We start from the raw sequence: 27735 nt of genomic DNA, 5'->3' as shown, positions 1-27735 counted from the left end.
GCCCTCATTTTCATTTTTATTCACATCAACTTCCGTTGAGTTCACCAACCCAGGCCTATCAAATGAATTGTCTTAACCCTAAGAATTGCTAAACATGCGCGTGCGCACGCACACACGCACATACACACACACACATTCATGTAAATAGATGACGTGTCTATGCACTTCAAAATTTATTTTTAATTACTTTCGACCCACACTGTCCAATAGATAGTTACTAACCACATATGACTGTTGAACTCTTGAAATGTGGCTAGTCAAATTCAGATATACTGTCAACACACAATATACACCAGATTTCAAAGACTCAAGTACAAAATTAAAAAGTAAGATATCTTAATTTTTATATTGATATGTTAAAATAATAACTTTTTAATTTACTGGGTTAAGTATAAGATATTAAAATCAATTTCACTTGTTTCTTTTTACTTTTTTTTCTTTTTTTGAGACAGACTCTCGCTCTGCCACCCAGGCTGGAGTGCAATGGCGTGATCTCGGCTCACTGCAACCTCCACCTCCCAGGTTCAAGCGATTCTCCTGCCTCAGCCTCCCGAGTAGCTGGTATTATAGGCACGTGCCACCATGCCCGGCTAATGTTTGTATTTTTAGTAGAGACAGGGGTTCACCATGTTGGTAAGGCTAGTCTCGAACTCTGACTTCATGATCCGCCCGCCTTGGCCTCCCAAAGTGCTGGGAGCCACCGCGCCCGGCCCTTTTTACTTTTAATGTAGCTACTACTAGAAAATTTAATTCTTTACTTTCTAATTAATTCAGAAATCCTACCACATTTCTGATTAATTCAGTTGCTCACACTCCACAAAAAACTATTCAAATTCTCACCACTTTTTCTCAAACCTCAGAACGCTTTTCTTCTTCCCTATCACAGCCTGTGACCTACCCTCAGAGACAATAGAAGGGTAGCTATAAAGGTGCCTTCAGGTTATTTACAAAGTTCTATCTTCTCTGAAATGAAACTTGTGGATAACACTGCTTTAGCCAGGTTAAGAAAAGCCAAAGTGATCCACAGCTTAATGAGCACTGATGGTTTTACAGGAGTATGGTGCCACAAAGAAAGCCAGACAGAAAATTGAGACCTGGCTCTAGTTCAACAAAATTGCTATTTCTTTGAAAAATATTAACAATGTACCAATCAAGTACAAAATAATTCAATGTAAAGTATCTAGGTTTTGTCTTTATAATATAATCAGAGTTTCTAGAAAAAACAGTACTAGCTAGTTTCTCTAAAATTAACATGTTGTACTAAGAAGTCACCTGCTTTATTTCAAACTACTTCAGTATCAAGTAAGATAATGGATATTACTGGTTTGAAAGGTATAAGCAGTTACACAAAGGTAAAATTACGTTGTTGTAGGATAATAATGTAATTTTGCTAATACCTTTTCTTCTTTCTGTCCATTAATGGTGCTTTGTACCTAAAGTACTCTAATTAGCCATCTTTGTCCTCCATATCAATCAAAGTATAGCTACCATTATGATTGGGACCTTTCTGATACCTTCCAAAGCTATTTCTTTATCCTTTCTTCCCCACTTCCACTATGAATCCAGTTCTAACTATCTGCAAGACATCTTCATTTAGATGTTATACTAACATCTCAAAGACAGGTAAAAAACTGAACTTGAATTCTTATTCTGTAATACTTAAACCAAGTGCTCATATTTTGATTTTGTGAAATAAACACTTGGTTAAAGAACTACAGAACAAGAATTTAAGTTCAGCTTTTTACCTTGTGTTTGATTAACTAAATCATAATAGTTAAGCAGAAAAGATATAACTATAAACTACATTTGTTTCTCTTTTCTGTAATTCTTTTTACTCCTTTGAAAATGCATGAAACATGAAAACCTAAACAAGTATATTTTGAAACGTTTGCATTCTAATCTCTAAATATTCAAGAAGAATATTTTTTGACCAGGTAGAGCAGCTTATGCCTGTAATCCCAGCACTTTGGAAGGCTGAGGCAGAAGAATCACTTGGGCCCAGAAGGTCGAAGCTGTAGTGAGCTGTGTCTGAACCACTGCACCCCAACCAGGGCAACAGAGTGAGATCCTGTCTCAAAAATAAAAAATAATTTCTTAATTACAACCTTATAACTCTGGGATTATATTTACAGACAGAGAAACTGAGGTGCTGTCTTAGCAAAATACAGTGTTTGCCATTTGCATTTACAGCTCTGAAGCCTTGGATAAGCACTAAGTATAGTGCTTAACGTCATTTAACAAACATTAATTGAATTTCACTTTATTTGGTCTTGCCATTAGTAAACTACAATTGCTTATCACAGTGCTACCATAAGAATTAATTCATATTTGTAAGTGCTCTAAAAAGAGTATTCTTTGATACTCTGCTACATGCTACGTCTTGGCAAGGTCCCAATCTTCCTAAGGGTCCCTTCTTCTTCTCAAGACTGGGACAAAGCCTTCATGAGTCTGACTGTCAGTCCCAAAACACCTATCACCTTTGCCTTCTTTTTTTTTTTTGAAACAGAGTCTTGCTCTGTCGGCCAGGCTGGAGTGCAGTGGTACGATCTCGGCTTACTGCAACCTCCGCCTCCTGGGTTCACGCAATTCTCTGCCTCAGCCTCCCCAGTAGCTTGGATTACAGGCGCCCGCCACCACGCCTGGCTAATTTTTTGTATTTTTAGTAGAGACGGGGTTTCACCATCTTGGCCAGGCTGGTCTTGAACTCCTGACCTCATGATCCGCCCACCTCAGCCTCCCAAAGCGCTGGGATTACAGGCATGAGCCACCGTGCCCGGCTACCTTTGCCTTCTTTTTAAGCCAAGAGCCCGCCTGCTGAGTCTTCTAATCTTCAAGTGGGACACAGACTTGTCATGATCTCTGCTATCTATTTATCAATCAATCAATCAATCAATCATCTATCTACCTACCTACCTACCTATCAATCAATCAGAGACAAGGTCTTGCTTTGTCATCCAGGCTGGAGTGCAGTGGCACGATCATAGCTCACTGCAGCCTCAAACCCCTTTGCTCAAGTGATCCTCCCACCTCAGCTTCCCAAGTGGCTGGGATTACAGGCATGTGCCACCACCCCCAGACAGTATTTTAATTTTTTGGAAAGGTAGGGTCTCACTATGTTGCTTAGGCTGGTCTCAAACTCCTGTGCTCAAGCAATCCTCCTGCATCACCCTCCCAAAGTGCTGGGATTACAGAGGTGAGCCATCACGTGCAGCCTCTGCTACATATATAAAGACCAATTCTGAGAAGAGAATACCAAACAGTAAAAACTACAAGTAGGTTTTAAGCCAAAGGAGTATTAGCTGGTTTAACCTGATGATCTTAAATAAAACCAGTGTTGCTTTAAAACCGTCAAGTATCATGCTGCTATATACTACTCACTGTTCCTGTTGTTAACATCTAGCCAGAGAGCCTGAAAGCCCTTGGGATCTTTCCAAAGGATTAATTATCAGTGCCATCTGACAGAGACTCTACCTAAGAGTGTTACATACAAGAACTGAAAAATTAATACTGAAGTCTCCATGTATGTCATGGCATCAGGGGTTATGTTCATTTAAGGGCAGAGGTAACCAGGTTGCTAAAGGGAGAGAGTATGTTAGAAATCAATGGTTCATGACTGGGGCTCAGCTCGATAATCAGAAACATTTATTACGAACTTATTATGTGCCAGCATTAAATTGTGCAAGATCCACTAAAAGCCAGCCAAATAATTAACAAAAAGCAGATCAACAGAAGAGATAAACAGAAGAGATTAAAAACACAAATATTCTCAATGATTCTCACTCAAAAAGATTCTAGAAACCATAAAATGTATAAGCCACTATAATAACTCAGAAGGCAGTGTGACAAGAAAAAAATTAGGATTAAGCGTGCAGATTAATGGACGTATTTGAACTGGAAATAATCATTTTTAGATATCCTCATTATCAAACTATATGAGTTACCATTATATCAATCAGTTTGAGAAAAACAGATGATGCTTACTGGAGCATCACTGAGGTGCAAAGACAGAGAATAAGGCTGGGAATCAAAAACTTCAGCTGGCCAGACACAGTGGCGCACACCTGTAATCTCACCACTTTGGGAGGCCAAGGCAGCCTTTACCAAACTGTAAAGGAGGTGAGATGTGTTTCAAATTTTTTAAATGCACACATGTGAGAATAATAAACCTAGTAATAGCTTAATTACTAAGAAGAAACTGGAAAAAAATCCTGTTTAAACTAAATAGACAACAATTCCTACTCTAGAATGCTTAAAGAATTTAGAGAATGAAAACCCTAAAGCAAAGCCAGTTTACACTAATCACTTCTCTTCAACAAGCACCACAAAACAAACTGATTTAATCACTCTTTTATTAAAAAAAAAAAAAAAAAAAAACTTTACTATCTGCCAGCTGTTAACAATACAGTGGACAAGACACACATGGTCTAAGTTTACAATTTAAGGGATAAGGCACTTAAAACATCAGACACAGGCTTACCAATCAAGGTATATAAACCTCACTGTCCCCATCCAAATGGAGAAGGATGCTGCCTGTGGATCTTATGGGAATAGATGAAACAACAGGTTTGGACTGTAAAATAAACTACATCTATTTAAAAACACACAAAAACATACATTTCACTTTAAGAGAAAACAGCACAGAATCTTTCCCCATAGAAGGGAAAATTATAATAAACTTTAAAACAGCATCAGAAAACACAAAGGCTTCACCGGTTTTGGTCACAATCTAGACACCCTAGACTTTAATATGGACAAGCAGACCATGAACTGCAAATTTAGATGAGTAATTTGACTAATTCAAAAACTGAAGGACTCAAAGTAGAAACTTACAGGGTATCATAAGGGTTGCTCCATTCTACAAGGAAGAAAGGGATTTTTAATCTTATAGCTTAGCTAAGAGACATATAAATGTCAAGAGGTGATATTCACTAACACATGCCAATTTATTCAGTCCCTTAGTCAGCCAAAACTAAGACATTATAAAGGATATATTAGGAGAAATCTGCCCTACCAACTATCAGTGAACATTACACTTAATGATGAAAGACTGAATACTTTTCCTCTAAAATCGGAAACAAGGCAAACATGTCCATTGTTGCCACTTCTATTCAACATTGTACTGGAGGTTCTAGACAGTGTAATATGAAAAGAAAAGAAATTAAAGGCACATACATTGGACAAGAAGAAGTAAAATGGTCATTTGTAGATAACATGATCCTGTACAAAGAAAATCCTAAAGAATCTTCAAAAAACTAATAAATACACAAGTTTATTAAAATTGCAGAATACAAGATCAACACAATAATCAACTGTAATCAAGCAATTCCACTCTTAGGTATATATCCAAAAGAATTGAAAGCAGGAACTCAAAACAGATATTTGCATACCAACTTTTTGGTTTGTTTGTTTTTGAGACAGGGTCTCACTCAGTCATCCCAGCTGGAGTGCAGTGGTGCAATAATAGCTGACTGTGGCCTCGAACTCAGCCTCCCAGGTAACTAGGACTACAATTGCACACCACCATGCCCAGCTAACTTTTTTTTTTGGAAGAGATGGATTCTTGCTAAGTTGCCCAGGCTAGTCTCAACCTCTGGCCTCAAGCAATACTCCCACACTGGCCTCCCAGAAGTTGGGATTACAGGTGTGGGCCACTGCGTCCAGCCTTGTACACCAATAATCATAACAGCATTATTCACAATAGCCAAAAGAATATAGAGACAACCCAAATATCCATCAACAGACGAATGGATAAACAATAGAATATTACTCGGCCTTAAAAAGAATGAAATTCTAATACAGGCTACAATATGAAGGGACCTTGAAAACATTATACCAAGTAAAATAAGCCAGACACCAAAGGAAAAAGAAAAGGTACCCAGAATAGGCAAATTCATAGAGACAGAAAATAGAATAGAGGTTTCCAAGGGCTGGGGGAGCGGGGAAAAGAAGATAATGTTTAATACATAGTTTTTGTTAGAGACAATGAAAAAGTTTTGGGTATAGATAGTGGTAATGGTAATATTGCGAATGTACTTAATGCCAATGAATTGTACACTTTAAAATGGTTAAAATGGGCTGGGTGCAGCAGCTCATGTCTGTAATCCCAGCACTTTGGGAGGCCAGGACAGGAGGGTTGCTTGAGTCTAGGAGTTCGACACTAGCCTGGACAACATGGCAAGATCTTGTCTCTACAAAAAATACGAATATTAGCCAGGCACAGTGGTGCCTGCCTGTAGTCCCAGCTACTCAGGGGGCTGCAGTAGGAGGATCACCTGAGCCCAGGAGCTTGAGGCTGCAGTGGGCCAAGATCGCGCCACTGCACTCCAGCCTGGGTGAGGAAGTGAGACTATGTCTCCAAAAAAAAAAAAAAAAAAAGTTTATTGTTATGTAAATTTTACCACAATTTAAAAAAATTGTATTTTTACAATTGTTTATGCTAGCAATAAACAATCTGAAAGTAAAATCAAGAAAACAATTTCATTTACAATAGCCTATACAGTGTAAAGTACAAAATACTGCTAAAGAGCAGCTAGAGAAAATCTAAATAAATGGAGAGAAGTTCCATGTTCATGTATTAGAAGTCTCAGTATCATTAAGATGGGAATTCTCCCGAATTGACCTACAGATTCAATGAAATCCCTATCAAAATCCTAGCAAGCTTTTTCTGTAGACATTGACAAGCTTTTCCTAAAATCTATGTGGAAATTCAAAGGACTTAGGATACCCAAAATAATTTTGATTAAAAAAAAAATAGTATCCAGGATTTACACTACCCAATTCCAACAGTCAGCCCTCATATCCATGGGTTCTGCATCCACGGATTCAACCAACCTCAGATCAAAAATATTAAAAAAAAAAAAAAAAGAAAAAAGAAAAAATAGTAACAACACAACAATAAAAAGTAATACAAATAAAAAATACAGTGTAACAACTGTTTACATAGCATTTACATTATATTAGGTGTAAGTAATCTAGAAATGATTTAAGTATACAGGAGGATATGCACAGGTTATATGCAATACTATGCCATTTTATATAAGGGACTCAAGCATCCCAGGATTTTTATATCCATGAGGGTCCTGGAACCAATTCCCCAAGGAAACCAAGGGGTAACTGTACTTACAATAAAGCTACAAAAATCAGGGGAGTGCTGTACTGGCATCAAGACAGACAAGCTGATCAATGAAACAGAAGAAAGTCTAGAAACATACCTCCACGTCTGCAGACAGCTGATTTGCAACAAAGGTATCACAGCAATTCAATGAGGAAAGGATAGTTCTTTCAACTAATGGTGCTGGGATAAGTGGATATCCATATGAAGGGAAAAAATGGGGACTTTTTTCACCCCAAGCCCAAAAATCTAAGTGCAAAACCTAAACTATAAAACCATTAGATGAAAACAAAGGAGACAAAATTTGTGACCTTGAGTTACACAAAGATTTCTTTGTTATACCACCAAAAGTAGAATCTAAGGCTAAGTGCAGTGACTCATGCTTGTAGTCCCAGTACTTTGGGAGGCAGAAGTGGGCAGATTGATTGAACTCAGGAGTTCAAGACCAGCCTGGGCAACATGGCAAAACCCCTTCTCTACAAAAAATAGAAAAATTAGCTGGGCATGGTGGCACACACCTGTACTCCCAGCTACTCAGGAGGCTGAGGTGGGAGAATCATCTGAGCCCAGGGAAGTCAAGGCTGCAGTGAGCCATGATCATGCTACTGCACTCCAAACTGGGTGACAGAACGAGACCTTGTCTTGGGGGGGAAAAAAAAAAGTACAATCTATTTAAAAAGTAGTAAATTGGACTTTTTCAAAATTAAAAAGATTAGCTCTTTAAAATAGATCATCAGGAAAATGAAAAGACAAGCCACAGACTAGGAGAAAGTATTTGCAAATCACATATCTGAAAAATCTTTTGTATTCAGAACATGCTGTATAAAGAATTCCTACAACTCAATAATAAAACAACCCAATTAAAAATGGGAAAATGATGTAAACAGTCATTTTAGCAAAAAAGATATACAAATAGCTAATAAGCACATGCTCAACATCATTAGTCATGAGGAAACACAAATTAAAACCATAATGACATAGCACTATACAACTGCTTCGATGGTTATCATCAAAAAGACTGACAATGCCAAGTATTGGCAAGGATGTAGAGAAAATGAAACATTCATGCATTGCTGGTGGGAATCTAACATCATACAATCGCTTTGGAAAACAGTTTGCCAGTTACATTTATATGAAATAATTACACACAAATGTAACACACAACCCAGCCATTCCACTCCTAGATATCCACCCAAGAGAAATGAAAATATATGTCTGCCAAAAGATTTACCATAATTGATCATAACTGCATTATTCAAAATAGCTAAAAGATGATATAATCTAAATGTCCATCAACTACTAAACTGATAAAATGTGGTATAGCCATATAATGAAATACTACTCAGCAATAAAAAGAACTAGTGAATGAACCTACTACATGAATGAACCTCAAAAACATTACATCAAGTGGAAAAGCCACACACAAAAGACCCCATATTGTATAATTTAATTTATATGAAATTTCCAGAAAAGGCAAATCTAAAGAGAAAGTAAGCAGGCTGGGCATGGTGGCTCACAACTATAGTCCCAGCACTTTGGGAAGCTGAGGCAGGTGGATCACTTGAGCCCAGGAGTTTGAGACTTGCCTGGGCAACAAGATGATATCCCATCTCTACAAAAAATACAAAAATTAGCCAGCCACGGTGGCACGCACCTATAGCCCCAGCTACTTGGAAGGTGAGATGAGAGGATCGATTGAGCGTAGGAGATCAAGACCACAGTGAGCCGAGTTCATGGCATGGCACTCCAGCCAGAGTGACAGAGCAAGATCCTGTCTCAAAAAAATAAAAATAAACAGAAAGAAAGCTGATCAGTAGTTACCTGGGGCAGAGGGTGGGATCAGGGACTGACCACAAATGGGCAAAAGTGACTTCTGGGGGAAATGAAAATGTTCTGAAACTGGATTGTGGAGGTGATTTTAAAATTCTACATACTTGGCAGGGTGCGGTGGCTCACGCCTGTAATCCCAGCACTTTGGGAGGCCGAGGCAGGTGGATCACAAGGTCAGGAGCTCAAAACCAGCCTGGCCAAGATGGTGAAACCCCATCTCTACTAAAAATACAAAAAAAATTAGCTGGGCACAGTGGCAGGCGCCTGTAATCCCAGCTACTCAGGAGGCTGAAGCAGGAGAATTGCTTGAACTCGGGCTTCAGAGGTTCCAGTGAGCCAAGATCATGCCACTGCACTCCAGCCTGGGCGACAGAGTGAGACTCCATCTCAAAAAAAAAAAAAAAAAAAAGAGAAACAATATAGTCGATAAGAAAACGCCACTGGGATCCCAACAGAAAAATGGGAAAGGATATGAAAAAAGGAAATCCAAATGAACTACAGACATATTAGAAGAAACTCAATCTCACTACTATCCAAGGAAATGCAAATTAAAACAAGAGATACTACCTGACAGAAGTTTAATGTCTGACGACACCACATATTAGTAAGGATTTGAAAACAGGAATCAAGCCACTTCAGAAAGCAATTTGGAAATATTTTGTCAAGCTGATATAAATTAACATACCACAGGCAATTTTTTTTTTTTTTTTTTTTTTGAGACAGAGTCTCGCACTGTCACCCAGGTGGAGTGCAATGGCACGATCTCAGCTCACTGCAACCTCCGCCTCCTGGGTTCACATGATTCTCCTGCCTCAGCCTCCGGTGTAGATAGGATTACAGGCGCACACCACCACACCCCGCTAATTTTTTGTATTTTTAGTAGAGACGGGGTTTCACTATGTTGGCCAGACTGGTCTCAAACTTCTGACCTCGTGATCCGCCCCCCTTGGCCTCCCAAAGTGCTGGGATTACAGGCATGAGCCACTGCACCCGGCCACCATAAGCAATTTTGCTTCTAGAGATACACCCTGGAGAAACTCTCACACATGTGCATAAGGAAACATGAGTAAGGTTGTTCATTTCAGTTAAAAAAAAAAAAAAAAAGGCCAGGCTTGGTGGCTCCTGCCTGGAATCCCAACACTTTAGGAAGCCAAAGCAGGAGGGATCGCTTGAGTCCAGGAGGAGTTTGAGACCAGACTGGGCAACACAGTGAGATGAATGTGTAAACTGTAGTATATTCATACATGTGAAATACCACACAGTAGTTAAGATAAATCAATTAGAAAATCTACATGTGTCAAACTGGCTAAAACTCTAAAGTTAAGTAAAAAAGAGGGCTGCAGAATACATAAATACCATTTATGTAAAGTTTATAAACAAAACAATGCTATATATTATCTGCTGACATACAATTGATACTGATAAAGAATATATAGCAAAAGTACTAAACATGAAGGGGAGTTATAAATACAAAGTTACCTTTGTGGGCCTTATGGGAAGGAGAGAAGGGATAAAGGAGAATGAATAGAGAAGGAATACACAGAGTTCTTTTTTTTTTCTGTCTCCCTTTTTTAAAAAAAATAGAGATAGGGTCTCACTATGTTGCCCAGGCTGGTCTTGAACTTCTGGCCTCAACTGATCCTCCCACCTTGGCCTCTCAAAGGGATTACAGACGTGAGCCACTGTGGCCAGCTGCGTCTTCAATTTTATCCAATGTTTTACATCTTTAAAAAATAAAGAAATTTTGCAAAATGAAAACATTTGTTAAACTGGATAATGAGTACACTTTTCTCATGACTCTTCCATCTATTTGAAATGAAATTTTATTTATTTTTTTTTTTTTTTGAGATGGAGTCTCACTCTGTCACCCAGACTGGAAGTACAGTGGCCAGTCTCAGCTCACTGCAACCTCTGCCTCCCGAGTTAAAATGATTCTCCTGCCTCAGCCTCCCGAGTAGCTGGGACTACAGGTGCACACCACCACACCTGGCTAATTTTTATATTTTTAGTAGAGACAAGGTTTCACCATGTTGGCCAGGCTGGTCTCGAACTCCTGACCTCAGGTGATCCACCTGCCTCGGCCTCCCAAAGTGCTGGGATGACAGGCATGAGCCACCATGCCTAGCCTGTTTGAAATTAAACAGGTTTAGTCAAAGGAATACATATACGTGTACCAGGCAACAAGAGAAAATAGTTCTTTTTGGAACTTAACGTTTATAAAACTATTCTGATGTCTCTGGTGTCTGGCTCCCTTGGTGTGATAGAAACTTTCAAGTATTTACACACACAAACATGCTGCATGTGTCAAGTCTTTTTCCTAACAAGATAATTCTCAGAAGATGCTGCCCGAGTCACAAGAAATCTGGCTATGTAGTTTCAGTGTTCTCTCTCAACCAAAATAATCCAAAGCGCCATCCCCTGCCCACATCAGTGTAGCTTAAAAACCATTTAATTTACAACTAAATAATTCCTAAGTCATTCTTAAGTTCCATCAAGCTCTCTACGCAAACCTATACCATGAATGACCCACAGGTTAAAAAAAAATGAAAATTACATCTCTTTCTATATCTAATACATAATCTTCCCCCTACATTCCTCGGTCCCACGCACCCACAGAGGACTCAGTATGAGTTCCTCCACATGGGCACAGTGTTTCTGGATCTTCCAATCCTGGGCAGACTTATGTGACTCAGGGAGCACCAAGGGAGTGTGTTAATTAGTGCCAAAGGAGACTGAGCATAAAACTCTGCTTAACCAGCAATCTAGGATACAAGCTCCTGAGAGAAAATAAGAGAATGACTTTCCACCCAAGCATGCTGAGTGCATCAAACTGAAAACAATGCCCAGGAACAAGCAGTTCCAGAAACAGGAATCCAAATCAAACTGGCTTTGTAGCATTCACTGTTCTGCAGACCCAATGGCAGCCCGTCTGTTTTTGCTTCATTTTCTGGCTCAGTTAAAAGTACCTTTGAGAGAACACTTGCTCCTTCTCCTCAAAATAACTGTGGAGAACACTATTCACGCTCCATGAAAACCTTAGTTTTAAGCATTACCTGTTGGATGTCAGTGTGTGTGTCTGTGTATGTATTTCTCTCTGTGGGAGCCCGTGTTTTTGTGTGTGGGAAGGTCTCAGGGTGTGTGTGGTTTGTGTGGGGTGTCTCTGTAACCATGGAGAAGACTCTCTGTGGAGATGGCCATGGGATTCTCTCTTTTTTTTTTTGAGGCGGATTTTTTTTGCTCATGTTGCCCAGGCTGGAGTGCAATGGCGCGATCTCGGCTCACCGCAACCTCCACCTCCTGGGTTCAAGCGATTCTCCTGCCTCAGCCTCCCGAGTAGCTGGGATTACAGGCATGTGCCCAACCAATTTTGTATTTTTAGTAAAGATGGGGTTTCTCCATGTTGGTCAAGCTGGTCTCGAACTCTCAACCTCAGGTGATCCACCCACCTCAGCCTCCTAAAGTGCTAGGATTACAGGCGTGAGCCACCGCGTCCAGCCAGCCGTGGGGTTCTCTCTGTGGGTGTGGGGTCTCTGTGTGTGGGAAGGGACTGGGTAGAGGCTTGGGCATGGTGGGGCAGGGGTTCTGTTATGTATATATGGGGGAAGTGTCTCTGTGTGTAGGGAGTCTGTGTGTAACTCTCCCTCTGGGTCTTGGTGTGTCTGTCTCTATATATCTGTGCCTGTTTATTTTTCTATGTCTTTGTGTCTATTGAGTATTTTGTTATAAGTCTTATAACAGGTTTTACTGTAAGTTTCCACCTTTCCATAAAACCCTAAAATTATTTTCTTGCTTCTCTACTCTGAGGTTTCATAAAAGAGAAGCATGAAGCTGGGCACAGTGGCTTGTGCCTGTAATCCCAAGCTACTGAGGAGGCTAAGGCAGGAGGGCTGCTTGAGCCCAAGAGTTTGAGGCTGCAGTGAACTATGATCACACCATTGCACTCCAGCACCACTGCACTCTAGCCTGGGTATCAAAGCAAGACCCCCATCTCTAAAAAAAAAAAAAATTAATAAAAATGAGAAACATGAAATGAGACTAATTGCTAAGCCAACATCTACTCAACAACGAATACAAAATTGAGGTTCTGACAGGTATATGCTAGTACAGAGCCAGAGTTACCTGATATTGTTCATATCTCACAAGCTCCCAGGTGATAACCAATGCTTCTGGTTTGAAAAGCAAGGATCGTTTGAATGGCAAGGATCTAAATGATTCCAAACTTAATAAACTGTCTCTAACTATAATTAGACCTCCCATATAGATTTTCCAGAATATCCTCTGATTTACACGTTTATCAGATTAGCTTGAGTGCTATACATGACTGTAAATTAGGAGTTACCATTTTGTTTTAAATATGAGTCTCCCACGATTTTGGTTAGTCTGAGCCAGTCCTAACAGGTAAATGACCCCTGATTGCACAAAAAATGTGAATTTCTAGACTTGTAAAGCTGGAACAAGGAAACCTCACAAAGGTTCTTTTTTTTTGAGACGGAGTTTTGCTCTGTTGCTCAGGCTGGAGTGCAGTGGTGCCATCTCAGCTCACTGCCACCTCCACCCCTGGGTTCAAGCGATTTTCCTGCCTCAGCCTCCCAAGTAGCTGGGATTACAGGCACCCACCCCACCACGCCTGACTAACTTCTGTATTTTTAGTAGAGACAGGGTTTCACTGTGTTGGTCAAGCTAGTTTCAAACTCCTGAGCTCAAGTGATTGGCTGCTTCGGCCTCCCAAAGTGCTGGGATTGCAAGCGTGAGCCACCGCGCCCGGCCACAGAGGTTCTGACACATGGTGAAACCTCTTGGGTTTCACCTCAATTTCAGTGCTGACCTCTTCAAACTACAATTCCTGTTTCCAATATTGCTTATATCAAACTACACTGTATTTAGTTATTTCTGTGTCTACATTCCCTATCCTCTCCTGGAGGGCAAGAATGGTATCTTGCTAACTTATAACTCTAGCACCTAGCAGTATTTGACACCCAACAAATAAACGGTTTTTGCAAAAAAGAAGCTCACAATGTATTAGGGAGATTATTAGGCAAATATCCAGAAGCAGTTAAGTTACTTCTCTAATACAGTCCAGCATCGGTCATAAAAAAAATAGCATTAGGCCAATCATCTTTTCTCCCTTACAGAAATGAAAGACATGAATTAATGTAGTACAATTCCTATTCCATTTCTACCTCCCTGAGCTCAGTGACCCAAGACTAGACTCAGTTGAGCTGCATATCCAATAAAGCTTTGTTGAAGAAGAATCTTTATTTGCCTTCCAGGAAAAGAATTTCTTCTTTAAGCTAACGCAGTTAATGTCAACTTTGAAAGATAGGTGACCACACCTACCTAACCAGGGAAAAATTTTTCGTCCTAGAGCCTCATCACACATACTCAATTCCTGACAAGGCCTTAAAATCATAATAATTGGCCAGGTGTGGTGGCTCACATCTGTAATCCCAGCACTTTGGGAGGCCAAAGCGGGTGGATCACAAGGTCAGGAGTTCAAGACCAGCCTGGCCAAGATGGTGAAACCCTGTCTCTACTAAAAACTACAAAAAAAATTAGCTGGGTGCGGTGGTGGGCACCTGTAATCCCAGCCACTCGGGAGGCTGGGGTTGCTTGAACCCGGGAGATGGAGGTTGCAGTGACCCAATGGTGCCACTGCACTCTAGCCTGGGCGACACAGCAAGACTCTGTCTCAGAATAATAATATTAATAATAATAAAGTGTCATTTTGGAAAAGGACCACACAGTATCACATTTTTCTAACTTAGTATAATGCAGAAGATGAGTTTCTCTGTAGGCTACCACTGCGTAGGACATGTATCCGAGATATCATTGGGGCTCCAATTTCTGTCAAAACATAAACTAATCTACATAAATTAAACAAAAGAAAAATTCGCTAAAATAGCAAGTATTTCTATGAATAATTCACCGTAAACACTAAATCAGTAGTATCAGGACGCTAATTTTTAGTGTCATACTTGCGTTAATAAATAGGCACAGTCTTCAATCACAAGTTTCTTCTACATGTAAACTAAGAGTTAAGAAAGAAAAATAGTTAAGAAAGACAAGTTAAAGAAACAATCAGAGAACAAACCAGAAAAAGGTAAAATATATTTTATTTGGGAACAAATAGAGCTATCTCATATTACAAATAGTCCCTATTTTACATTACAAACAAAAATTAATTCCAGATGGATTGAAGACCAAAATATAATAAATACAACCATATAAACAGGTGAAGAAAACACAGATGTTGTTTATAAATTTGGGGTTGGAAAGGCAATTCTAAGACACAAAATGTTTAAGCCAAAAAGGAAAAAAACTGGTAAATCCAAGTTTATAAAAACTTTGAAAATCATAAACAATGTTACAAGAAACAAGAAATGGAGTAGGAAAAAATATTTGCAACATATACACAAAGAATTAATATCCAGAATATATAAAGAATTCCTAAAACCAACACGAAAAAAAAAATCCAATACAAAGGCAGAGATTTTATCCTTTTTGTTCACTGCTGTATCCCCAGCACTTGGCATACAGTAGTCAATCAATAAATAATTTGTTAATGAATATGAACAGGGAATTACAAGAAAAAGAATATAAATTGCCAATATATGCATGAAAATACTCTCAGCCTCATTCTGTCCGAAGAATGCAGATATTATAAAAAGACCAGTAAAAGACTTTCCCCCAAAGATGGAAAAATACTCAGTATTGGTAAATGTATGGTGAAAGAGTTGTTTCGTGTATCGTTAGCTGATATGTAAAATGGCACTACATTTTTAAAGACAACATGGCATTTTGCATTTAGTTTAAAACACGGCCAAGCACTGTGTTTTATGCCTCTTTGGGAGGCTGAGGCGGGCAGATTGCTTGAGCCCAGGAATTTGAGACCCACATGGGCAACATGGTAAAACCCCATCTCTACAAAAAACACAGAAATTAGCTGGGCCAGGTACATTGGCTCACACCTATAATCCCAGCACTTTGGGAGGCGGAGGCAGGCGGATCACCTGAGGTCAGGAGTTCAAGACCATCCTGGGCAACACCGTGAAACCTTGTTTCTATGAAAAATACAAAAATTAGCTAGGGGTGGTAGCACACACCTGTAATCCCAGCTACTCGGGAGGATGAGGCAAGAGAATCGCTTGAACCTGAAAGACGGAGGTTGCAGTGAGCTGAGATCACACCACTGCACTCCAGCCTGGACAACAGAGCAAGACTGTCTCAAAAAAAAAAAAAAAAATTAAAATTAAAATTAAAAATTAGCTGGGCGTGGCAGCGTGTACCTGTAGTCCCAGCTAACTCAGGAGGCTGAGATGGGAGGATTGCTTGAGCCCAGGAAGTGGAGGTTGCAGTGAGCTGAGATCGTGCCACTGCACTCCAGCCCAGGTGACAGAGTCTCAAAAAACTCTCAAAAAAAAAAAAAAAGGCTATCTTTGATCCCAAAATTAAAATTTTAGATATCGATCCTAGAGAAACACTTCTATATGTACACACACAAAAATGCATACAGATAGTTACTGCAGCACCATGTATAAAGAAAGAAAAAACAAGTTAAGGTAAATGTGCATCAATGGAAGAATGGTTTAAGAAGCAACAATATAGACTTAGGAAATTAATTGAGCAGTTAAAAAATATGAGACAGATCTATAGGTACTGATACAGAAAGAGCTCTAAGACGTGCTACTGAATAAAAAAGGAACCTGCAAAACAACGTATAGAGAGTATGCTTTTATTTAGGTACAAGTTATTATAAAACTCACTTTGGAAGGCTGAGGTGAGCAGATCACTTGAGCCCAGGAGTTCATGACCAGCCTGGGCAATATGGCGAAACCCCATCTCTACAAAAAATACAAAAATCAGTTGGGCATGGTGGCATGTGCCTGTAGTCCCAGCTCCTCCACAGGGTGAGGTGGGAGGATTGCTTCAGCCTGGGAAGTTGAGGCTGCGGTGAGCCATGATGGTACCACTGCACTCCAGCCTGGGTGACACAGTGAGACCCTGTCTCAAGAAAAAGAAGAAGAAGAAGAATGAGAAGGAGGCTGGATGAGGTGGCACATGTCTGTAATCCTAGTCCTTTAGGATCAGAGGTGGAAGCCTCTCTTGAGCCCAGGAGTTCAAGTTTACAGTGATCATACTATTGCACTCCAGCCTGAGCAACACAGTGAGATCTGCCTCAAAAAAAAAAAAAGAAGAATGAGAAGGAGCAGCTAGAGAAATAAGATGGAAGCTAGTAAAGAGCAGTGTCACAGAAGCCAAGGGAAAAGAGTGTTTCACAAGGAGTCAATGTCAAATGCTGCTAAGAGGTCCAAGAAGATGAGGACTGAAAAAAAAGACCCCCATGTTTCCCAAACTCATGGACATTAACAACTTTAGCAAGAGGGTTTTGTTTTGGTTAAACAGAATATTATAGCAGGAGTGAGTTAAGGAATTCATGAGAGGAAAAAAGCACATATAGCATGTACTGAAAACTCCTTTAAGAAGCATGCCTGTGAAAGAGAATAGAAAAACATGACAGCAACAGAAAATATGCAGGTCAAAGGACAGGGTTTTCAAAATGGGAGACAATAGGGCAAGTGTGAATTCTGAAGGAAAAGACCTAGTAGAAAGATGAAATAAACCAAAGGAAGAAATTCTTTAAGACAGGAGAGGCCAAGCACAGTGGCTCACACCTGTAATCCCAGCACTTTGGGAGGGTGAGGCAGAAGGACTGCTTGAAGCCAGGAATTCAAGGCCAGCCTGGGCAACAAAGTGAGACACCATCTCTACAAAAAGTTTTTAAAATGTGGCTGGGTGCAGCAGCTCATGCTTATAATCCCAGTACTTTCACAGGCCAAGAAGGAAGGATCACTTGAAGCTGGGAGTTCAAGACCAGCCTAGGCAACATAGCAAGAGACCCCATCTTGGCCAGGTGTGGGCTCGCGCCTGTAATCCCAGCACTTTGAGAGGCCAAGGTGGGCAGATCACAAGGTCAGGAGTTCCAGACCAGCCTGGCCAACATGGTGAAACCCTGTCTCTACTAAAAATACAAAAATTAGCCAGGCACAGTGGCGGATGCCTGTAATCCCAGCTACTTGAGAGGCCGAGGCAGCAGAATTGCTTGAACTCACGAGGTGGAGGTTGCAGTGAGCCGAGATAGTGCCACTGCAGTCCAGCCTGGGTGACAGAGTAAGGCTCCGTCTAGGGGGAAAAAAAAGAGACCCCACCTCTACAAGAAAGTTATAAAAAAATTAGCCAGGTATGGTGGCATGCACCTATAGTCCCAGCTACTCGGGAGGCTGAGAAGGGAGGTTCTATTGAGCTCAGGAGGTTGAGGGTGCAATGAGCTATGACCACACCACTGCACTCCTGCCTGGGCTACAGAGTGAGACTTCATCTCTTAAAGAAAAAAGAATGAAAACACAGAGAGAGAGAGAAGAAAGAAAGAAAAAGAGAGGCGGAGGAAGGGGGGAGGGGGAGAAGAGAATGATTACAGCACCTGTGAAGGGATTGGTCTTAACAGAATGAAGGAGAAAAAGATGAGTCCCAGATGCACGTAGGTTTGTAGACTTGGGAGGTAAAAGAATGAAGGAATTCCCATTCAGCAGCTTCTGTTTTTATAATGAGGCATAAAGCCTATGACTGGTTAAAAAAGAAGAAAATATGAGAGATTAGAAATAAGAGCTGGGCACGGTGGCTCATGCCCGTAATCTCAGCACTTAGGGAGGCTGAGGAGGGCGGATCACGAGGTCAGGAGATTGAGACCATTCTGGCGAACACGGTGAAACGCCATCTCTACTAAAAAATACAAAAATTAGCTGGGTGTGGTAGTGCGTGCCTGTAGTCCCAGCTACTCATGAGGCTGAGGCAGGAGAATCGCTTGAACCCGGGAGGCGGAGGTTGCAGTGAGCAGAGATCGCGCCACTGCACTCCAGCCTGGGGACAGAGCAAGATTCCATCTCAAAAAAAGAGAAAAAGAAATAGAGACAGTAGGCCAGGCACAGTGGCTAATGCCTATAATCCCAGCACTTTGGAAGGGTGAGACAGGAGGATCACTTGAGCCCGGGAATTGGAGACCTGCAACATGGCAAGATTCCGTCTCTACAAAAAAATTTAAAAATAGCCAGGCGTGGTAGCACACCTGTAGTTCTGGCTACTCAGGAGGCTGAGACAGGAGGATTGCTTGAACCAGGGAGTTTGAGGCTACAGTGAGCTGTGACTGTACCACTGCACTCCAGCCTGGGTGAGAGAGGGAGACCTTGTCTCAGTAAAAAAGAAAAAAGAAAGAGACAATATGAAGAAATAATTCGCAGTGAGCTGGAAAGTGAACTAGAGAAATGTATAACATTGCTAGGTAATGCTGATTATGCATATGAAATAGATGATTATAAATTTTTAATGACACCGATCTGTCTGATTTGCTGATTTTCTCTAGCAACTCTCAGCTCCATGAGTGCCAGCAACTAAGAAGGTAGATGGTTAGGTTCAACCCGTACATCACTCCAAGTTCTACAAGCAGCAGAAGTCAACACTGGCTGAATTAAACAGAAAAAGAATTTACAGAAAGGATATGAGGTCAGTGAAGAACTTAAGTGCTACACAGCTAAAACAACACTCAAAATTACAGAACTGGGTTGGCAAAGATGTGATTGCTAATGCCAAGCAGGAGATGCTGCAGCTTGGTTTGCACCATCACAGTTCTGGATACTAAGTGCTAACACTTGCCACTGTTGCCCTTATAACTTGATCTTGCTGCTAGAGACTGATACTACATGTGAATCTGCTGATCAAGGAAGGGGATATTGTAAAGAACATGGTGGAACAGTTTGAGGGATTGAATCAGCTGAAGGATGAAGAGAGTAGTAAAGGAATTAGTATTGGGAAGATAATGGATGGCGGATGGCGGGTAGTGACTGAAACAAACAGGGATGTGAGGCATGGTGTTTAGGCCTCCCCTTGAAAGAGGCTAGATTGTGAGATCCAAAGTGGTCTTAGCAGCAGCTTAAGCAGACTTCAGTGGGAGTCTGGTCAGAGCAGCACGGGTGTTGGCACAGAGGCAAAGCTGCCCAATATTGCTATGGCCAGCATTTCATTGACAAAGCCTTGGACAAGTTAATTACTCTCTTTGAGCCTATATTTTCTTATCCATAATATAAAGATAGTACTACACATCTGATAAAGTTGTCATGAGGATTAAATACTAAGACAGAGATTCCTGACACGGAGTAAGTATTCAGTAAATGGTAGCAATTATAAGTGTCGCTGAAGCCAAGAGAAGAGTTTCCAAGAAAAGGTAGTCAATAGATGAAGTTTCACCTTGGAGCACTGTAGAATGTAAGTGTGTGCAGAGAAGATGAAGCTAGTTTTAGCCTCAGGTTTGCAACATTCGGAAAGGCTAAAGCCCTATACTCAGAGAAACTCAATCAGCAGTTCAAATACCCTTCCTTTATATAGGTTCTAAGCTAAGAACTAGGTGCCCCAAACCAATAGATTTCTACTGATAGACCCTTGAAAAAAAAAAAGAAAATAAAATCACCAGCTTTTAGTGCAAGTGTCCAAGAGGGAAATAGCTAACTGAACTGTTGCACGATATCACTGGGGAAAAGGGAGACTGAAACCCATACAAATAATCATCTAATTTAATCAAAGTAATTTTAGAGTTGGGAACTGTTACAGAAGAAACGTCAATCCACTGCTGCTTTCTGCTCTGCTCTCACCAAATCGCAGGCCATAGGTCATTCAGACTATAAAAAGCTCCTACAAATTCCATAGAAATCTGATCAAGTTTACTAAACCTCTTGTTGGGTGAATGGAATTTCAGCTCCTCTAATTTTGTCTACCACCTAAACATGACAGCAGGGCAGTGGATCAGGGCAACTGCCAAGACTGTTCTCTTCCCATCTGCCTCAGTTGTACCTCTCTAAATTATTTAAACAAAAACCACCATGAAACAAACTGCATATTCTTTATAAACTTGACAAAGGGTCTGAATAAACATTACAACAAACTTTTTTTCTCTCGTGGGGGAGGGAATCATTTCCAAGGAAATGATATAATAAACTCACTCTCCCTTTTTAATGAACTATCCATTTCTTCAATTAACTGGATACTGAGAATGTAGGTAGTACTAGTAGTAGTAGTAGTAGTAGTAATTGTCTTCCTCAAGACATCAAACACACAACTGCAACTTCAGCTCCTAAAGCAGCTTTTTTTTTTTTTTTTTTTGAGACAGAGTCTCATTCTGTCGCCAGGTTGAAGCGCGGTGGCATGATCTCGGCTCACTGCAACCTCCACTTCCCGCATTCAAGCATTCAAGTGATTCTCCTGCCTCAGCCTCCTGAGTAGCTGGGACTGTAGGAGTGCACCACAATGCCCAGCTAATTTTTTGTATTTTTAGTAGAGACAGGGTTTCACCACGTTGGCCAGGATGGTCTTGATCTCTTGACCTCATGATCCGCCCACCTCAGGCTGCTTTCTCAGAAAATAAATGCTCACAAAAACACACGGTAAGACCATCAACCACGCAATAAATAAAAAGAAACTGTCAGTGCAATAACAAAAAAACTACCCAAAAAACACAGATTAAGATTTAGGGCCAGGCGTGGTGGCTGACGCCTGTAATCCCAGCACTTTGGGAGGCTGAGGCAGGCGGATCACGAGGTCAGAAGTTCACGACCAGCCTAGACAATATGGTGAAACCTCGTCTCTACTAAAAATACAAAAATTAGCCAGGTGTGGTGGCGTGCACCTGTAGTCCCAGCTACTCGGGAGGCTGAGGCAGAAGAATCACTTGAACCCGGAAGGCAGAAGTTGCAGTGAGCCAAGACCGCACCACTGCACTCCAGCCTGGGCAACAAAGCAAGACTCCATCTCAAAAAAAAAAAAAAAAAAAAAGATTTAGAAGGTTCATCCTGAGTTTCGAACAGAGTACTATTTGAAGAAAAGCAACAGTTTAGGGCTCTGTTAGTTCCATCACATTACTGTGTAACCTTGAGACAAATTCCTTAATCTCTTCGACACTCAGTTTCTTCAATAAAACAAGGAGAACACTAGCTATCTTCGAGGCCTCTTAAAAGAATTAAATAGCCGGGCGCGGTGGCTCATGCCTGTAATCCCAGCACTTTGGGAGGCTGAGGCAGGCTGATCACGAGGTCAGAAGATCGAGACCATCCTGGCTAACATGGTGAAACCCAGTCTCTACTAAAAATTAAAAAAATCAGCCGGGTGTGGTGGCACGCACCTGTAGTCCCAGCTACTCAGGAGGGCGAGACAGGAGAATAGCTTGAACCTGGGAGGCGGAGGTTTCAGTGAGCCGAGATCGTGCCACTGCACTCCAGCTTGGGTGACAGAGCGAGACTTGGTCTCAAAAAAAAAAAAAGAATTAAATAAAACAGTATATGTAAAGCTCTAAGTACAATGCCTGGTATACAGTAGGAATATTCTTCCCTTTGCAATTTTCAAAAGCTCTTATCAAAGATTGACTCATAGAGGTGGTGAGGCTTAAAGAATAGGGAAAAAGTGTTAGCTGAACAGGAAGAAAGGGTATAATCCTCAGGTACTCCAAATTTATTTATAACTTTAAAAATATGGATAAATTTCTCAGATTATCAGTAAATTACTAGTGTGAAGCTGCATCATTGATCTTGAAATGCTTTTCTGTATAAGATGCTTTTATTCTCCTCTTCTAAATTTACAATTCTTTCAAGTTCTACATTTGTACAATTTTCTCCCATCCTCTTCCTAAAGCTCTAACTCAGACCTGCCTTACTTTGGTCTTGGGATGACCTAAGCCTTAGCCAGACAGACACGCCTTAGAGTTCACTTAGTATTCTAAAAGACCTCTGGGAGAAAGCAAGAACTCAGCATTTAAGAAGTTAGAATCACTGTGGCATAATGAAAAGGACATGGGCTTTGGAGATGGACAGCCCTGGATTTAAGTTCTACCTCTGACACTTTCTAGATGTATAACCTTGGGCAAGGCACTTAACCTCCCAGGATCTCATTTCTGCATCTATAAAATGGAAATAATGCCACCTACATCTCATAGTATGGTTGTGAGGATTACAGAACCCCTATGACAACTCCTGGCACATAAAAAGCTAATGGCTCACATCTGTAATCCCAGCACTTTGGGAGGCCGAGGCAGGCAGGTCACCTGAGGCTGGGAGTTTGAAAGCAGCCTGACCAACATGGAGAAACTTCAACTCTACTGAAAATAGAAAATTAGCCGGGCATGGTGGTGCATGCCTATAATCCCAGCTACTCGGGAAGCTGAGGCAGGGGAATCGCTTGAACTTGGGAGGCGGAGGTTGCGGTGAGCTGAGATTGCACCATTGCACTCCAGCCTGGGCACCAAGAGTAAAACTCTGTCTCAAAAAAAAAAAAAAAAAAAAGGCTAATTATTGGTAACTATTATTACAGACCAACTGCCAATTGCCTTACTGAACACTTTTCAGAGCAGTACTCTTGTAACAGGCAAAAGGAGTCATACTGCTCCCACATTCCCATGTCTTTATCCGAAACATTCCATTTTAGTACTCTATAATTAACCAAATCAAGAGCTTAAACAATTCAGGACAAGAAGTGCTAACATGGCTCAACTCATTCTCTCCTGACAGCAACAAAGCCAGTGGAAGGTGGATATGTTTGCCAAAAGCAATAAAGGGTCTGTTTGAACACGGTCATTACTGATACTGATGTAAGCACAATCTAGTTGAGGTTCTTGGGCTTGCAGCCTTATTGTCAGAAAGTTTTAATATTTCTGAAATAAATCCTCTCCTGCCTTCTTTTCCCTGCTGTGCGCCAACACTGCTATCACTCATTTTCAAGAACACAAGGAAGAAATCCCTTTCAGCTAGTACTACCTCATTCCCTGTGGAACTTATCTTCCCATTTCCCAAATTACTTCTTATAGAGATTTTTGGCTTGCTGGGTTCACTTGATGTCAACTTATGAAAAAGGACATTATAATTAAATATATCATAGCCACATAACATGATCTGGCCCCCAGAGCATCGCAAGTTACAGGACGGAGGCAGGTGCCAAAGATAAGATGTGACTGAGTAACCTGCACACCATATGTTCCTTCTTATTAACTACTGCACTTGGGAATTCTGGCTCTTGTAAAAAGTTTATTTCCCTTGTGTGGCTGAGCAGAGTAACAAAACTAAGAAAACTGATGATATGTGAATGAAGTAAGGAAAACCATCTATGGAAATGTGACTTAAAATAAATGTTTATACATGAAAGTTAAAAAACAAATGCAACAGTCACCAGTTCCACAGCCAAAGGCAGCTATTTCAATACTAGTATTCTCAGTTCCTTCGTATGCTATAAGAAAAACAGTGAGGAGTCAAGGTCAGAGTGGTTATTTACATAGACAATCTAAGAATCAACAAAGGCTCAACAAATCAAAATGTCACACTGCAGTCCCTTGGTGAGATGACTTTCTACTTAGGGAAAGGGCAGTCTTGGGCACTTATTTTGATTTAGCCAATTCAATATCAAGAAGGTTAAAGATTGGGCACCTGAAAAGCAGCTCAGCAATGCCCTGAATTGCGTCATCCAGCTGTATCCTTGCCCAGAGCTTCACCTGCTTAACTTTCAGCAGAGAAGTTGTTTTTTTGGTGCAATTAACATTAAGGCAAGCTCAGCCCTGCTTTACAATAGCCTTGAGGCTGCTGAGTATATCTACAATCATGGAACATACATTTGGTGCTGAAAAAACAGGAAGATGGTTCAATGACAAGGAAAGTGGTCAAGAAGCACATCTAGAATTAAGAAAAACAGACTCCAGTATGCTGGTCTTTGATTTTTTAACTTTTTTTTTTTTTTTTTTTTTTGAGACAAGGTCTCACTCCAGCACCCAGGCTAGAGTGCTCACTGCAGCCTCAACTTCCTGGGCTCAGGTGATCCTCCCACCCCGGCCTCCTGAGTAGCTGGGACTACAGGCACACACCACCACGCCCGGTTCTTTTTTTTTTTTTGGAGAGAGAGGTTTTCACCATGTTGCCCGGACTGGTCTTGAACTCCTGGACTCAAGCAATCCACCAGCCGTGGTTTCCCAAAGTGCTGGGATTACAGACGTGAGCCATGATTTTTTAACTTCTTTATATAGAATATATTGAACTGTGTGTAACTTTCAGAGGCGGTCATGGGGGCTTGCACTTAAGCCATGATGGGAGGAATACAATAAAATCAATTATTCATAATAATAAAGGCATTAGTAAGAATATCATTTAAGACTTTATGTGCCAAGCTCAATGCTAAACCTTTTACAAATATTTCTAATCCTCAATCATAATTAGTACTTTCATTTTATAGAAGAGGAAACTGATTTGTGTAATTTGGAAATTACCCAAAAGGTAGTAATGGGGGTACTAGGCTTCAAATCCAGGTCTGCCTGACTGTAAACTTCATGCTCTAAAAGCAATTTGTTAAACACTTTTAGCCTAAAGAAATCTAACCAAATTACAAAGTTTAGACAAAAACAGTCTTTATCACAAGAAAATGACTTAACGAAAGTTACAAAGTATCTCAACAAGTCAGAAGTATGCTTTGGATTTCCAGACTCATATCTAGGTACTCCCAGCACCGGTGCTGCTGCTGCCTCTCTTTTTTACTTTACTTTTTTTCTTTAAACCCATTTCTGCAGGATGCTGCCTCTTTCTACTCTAATTCTTCCCAGAGGAGTTTCATACTACAAACGACAAAGACATTGTCTAAAGCATTACAGAAATTCCTTCAGTCTTATCTCTGACTTATCACCTAAATTTGTATCGTTAGGATGAAAGGATTATCCGCTATACCTTAATCATGACGCTATGACAACAAAAAGTTATGGTGGATCCAAGGTTCCAATTCAGCTGGTCCCACACAGTAAAACCAATGCACACTTCCCGTCTCTTTGTTGCTGTTCTGATAAAGCAATTAAAAACCATTCACAACAATTTAAAAAAACATTAATCTCTGTGCCCATACTGTGTCTAGGAAATTGAAGCTGTAAGCCCTTTTTACATGATCCACACTTCTGTCTTTTCCAATACTTGCCCTGTTTTTCTGTGCTGATTCAGCTTTAAGAGAGAAAGAAAGACAAGCTTTGAGAGAGACAGACAACTATAGATAGACAATGTACGGGTAATACAGGGCTATCATCCACCTAGGCAGTTACTTCTTGGTATTCTGAGACCTCCTCAAAACTGTCTGAAAGAAGCTGACGCCTAAGACCGAAAACCCCACAAAGATCGTCTTTCCCAAAAGTAGCAGCATTTCTTCCTATCACTTTCAGATTATAATAAAGCAATCAATAAGACATTCATTCCCTTCATACACAGCCTAATAATCCTGGTGACCAACTATACTCAGCAGGGAGGACAAAGCTCTTAACACGAAAGAGTGAGAATCTCTCCATTACCCTGTTACATATTCAGGGAAGAGAGAATATCGCAGTCGCTGGAAATGAAGGGCACAGCATCGTGTTGCTGTATGGCCACGGTTGGCCACAGAAAGGCAGAAAGTCATCAACTGTATGGAAACCAGACAACTCTGACGATTTCTATGCAAGGTGACTACACCTTACTCGTTCTCCAAGTATTAAAGATCTTTTCATCCTTATTGCTGTGTGAACTCCCGTGAGCGGTAAGGTTTTCCTATACTATCGAGGTCTCCTCCCCGATAGGCTGGAAAATCACACCCGGGAGCGTGTTGGGGCCGCGGGACGTACTATTAGGTGTCTCTCCTCCCGCTGCCTATTCCAAGTAGTAGGGTAGAGCGCTACCTCCATGTTATTCAGAGCGAAGTACGGCCGTGCCTCCTGGAGTCTCCGCTCCCAGCACGAGGGGCCGGCTGGGGGGCATCTCTGAGAGAGTGGGTTTAAGGGGACAAGGGGTATCTCCGGTCCTGCGATCAGAAAGGAGGGCGGTGCCGCCGTGCCGAGAGAATCTGCAGTTCCCCTCCCCTCCCTTCCTCTCCTAGAGAGGCAGCCCGGCCCCAGTACCTTCTTGACTGTGCGCGGCGCCTCGGTGACGGTGCCGTCGGGGCTGACCAGGGCCTCGCCGCCGTCGCGGTGCCGCTGGTGCTGGTGATGTGGGTCGCTCCGCTTCATGGCCGACGCCTGAGGCACCTTCCCGGCGGCGGGGCTGAGAGCGGCGGCGGGCCCCGAGCCCGGGCCGGGGGCCGGGGGCCGCTCCGCGGCGGGAGCTGGAGCCTCAGGGTCTCCACCGCCCGCCGGGGGGGCCATGGCGCCCACGGCGGCCGTGCTCAGTCCTAGTTGCGACTCCGCCTCGCAGGGGCTCAGGTCCTTCAGCTCCACCTCAGGCACGTTGGCGGCAGCCGCGGCTGACACAACCTGCACCGACATCACCGCCTCCGCTGCAACCACCGGCTCAGACTCCAGCTCCGGCTCTTGGTCGGCCCCGCCTCCCACCTCCCTTCCTCTTCCCTCCCCCATGTCCCCACTCCTCCCCTCCATCGCCTCCTCTCCCACCCCCTTTCTCCGCCCGCCAGTCCCGGCCCCTCCAGGCCCGCCCCGCCCCGTCCCGGTCTGGCCTCGCGCGAGGCGCCACGGAACTTGTAGTGCGTTTGCTCCCGGCCGCACGCGGCGAGAAGACCGTGGGACCTCAGGCCCCGACCTACACTGCGCGCCCCATGGGCGGGGCCCGCAGCGTCCCCTGGGAGTTGTAGTCCTTTCAGCCTTTCCTCCAGAAAGTGAGATTCAGCCGAGGAGAGGGAGCGCTAGGGCCGGCAGCTAACAGAAAGGAGTGAGGATAGGTGACTCGACGGAGGGGATGAGGAAGAGAAAGTCTCCAGAGGAGTTG

At 41.8% G+C, this 27735-nt stretch overlaps 1 protein-coding gene across 2 annotated transcripts in view; it reads right to left on the bottom strand.

The window, feature by feature from the left end:
• The window catches only part of AHCYL2 (adenosylhomocysteinase like 2), a 201212-nt gene extending 173834 nt beyond the window's left edge, over positions 1–27378 (bottom strand). For both annotated transcript variants that reach the window (XM_019031541.4, XM_004046206.5), the window contains exon 1: positions 26916–27378. In XM_019031541.4, the coding sequence (XP_018887086.2) occupies positions 26916–27368 (453 nt within the window). In that variant the 5' untranslated portion in view covers positions 27369–27378. The remainder of the gene's footprint in view (positions 1–26915) is intronic.
• Between the last annotated feature and the right edge of the window lie 357 nt (positions 27379–27735).

Source organism: Gorilla gorilla, chromosome 6 (genome assembly GCF_029281585.2).
Source record: "Gorilla gorilla gorilla isolate KB3781 chromosome 6, NHGRI_mGorGor1-v2.1_pri, whole genome shotgun sequence".
Taxonomy (NCBI): Eukaryota; Metazoa; Chordata; class Mammalia; order Primates; family Hominidae; genus Gorilla; species Gorilla gorilla.
The sequence above is the reverse complement of the archived record's forward strand: the minus strand, read 5'-3'. Positions and strand labels throughout refer to the sequence as shown.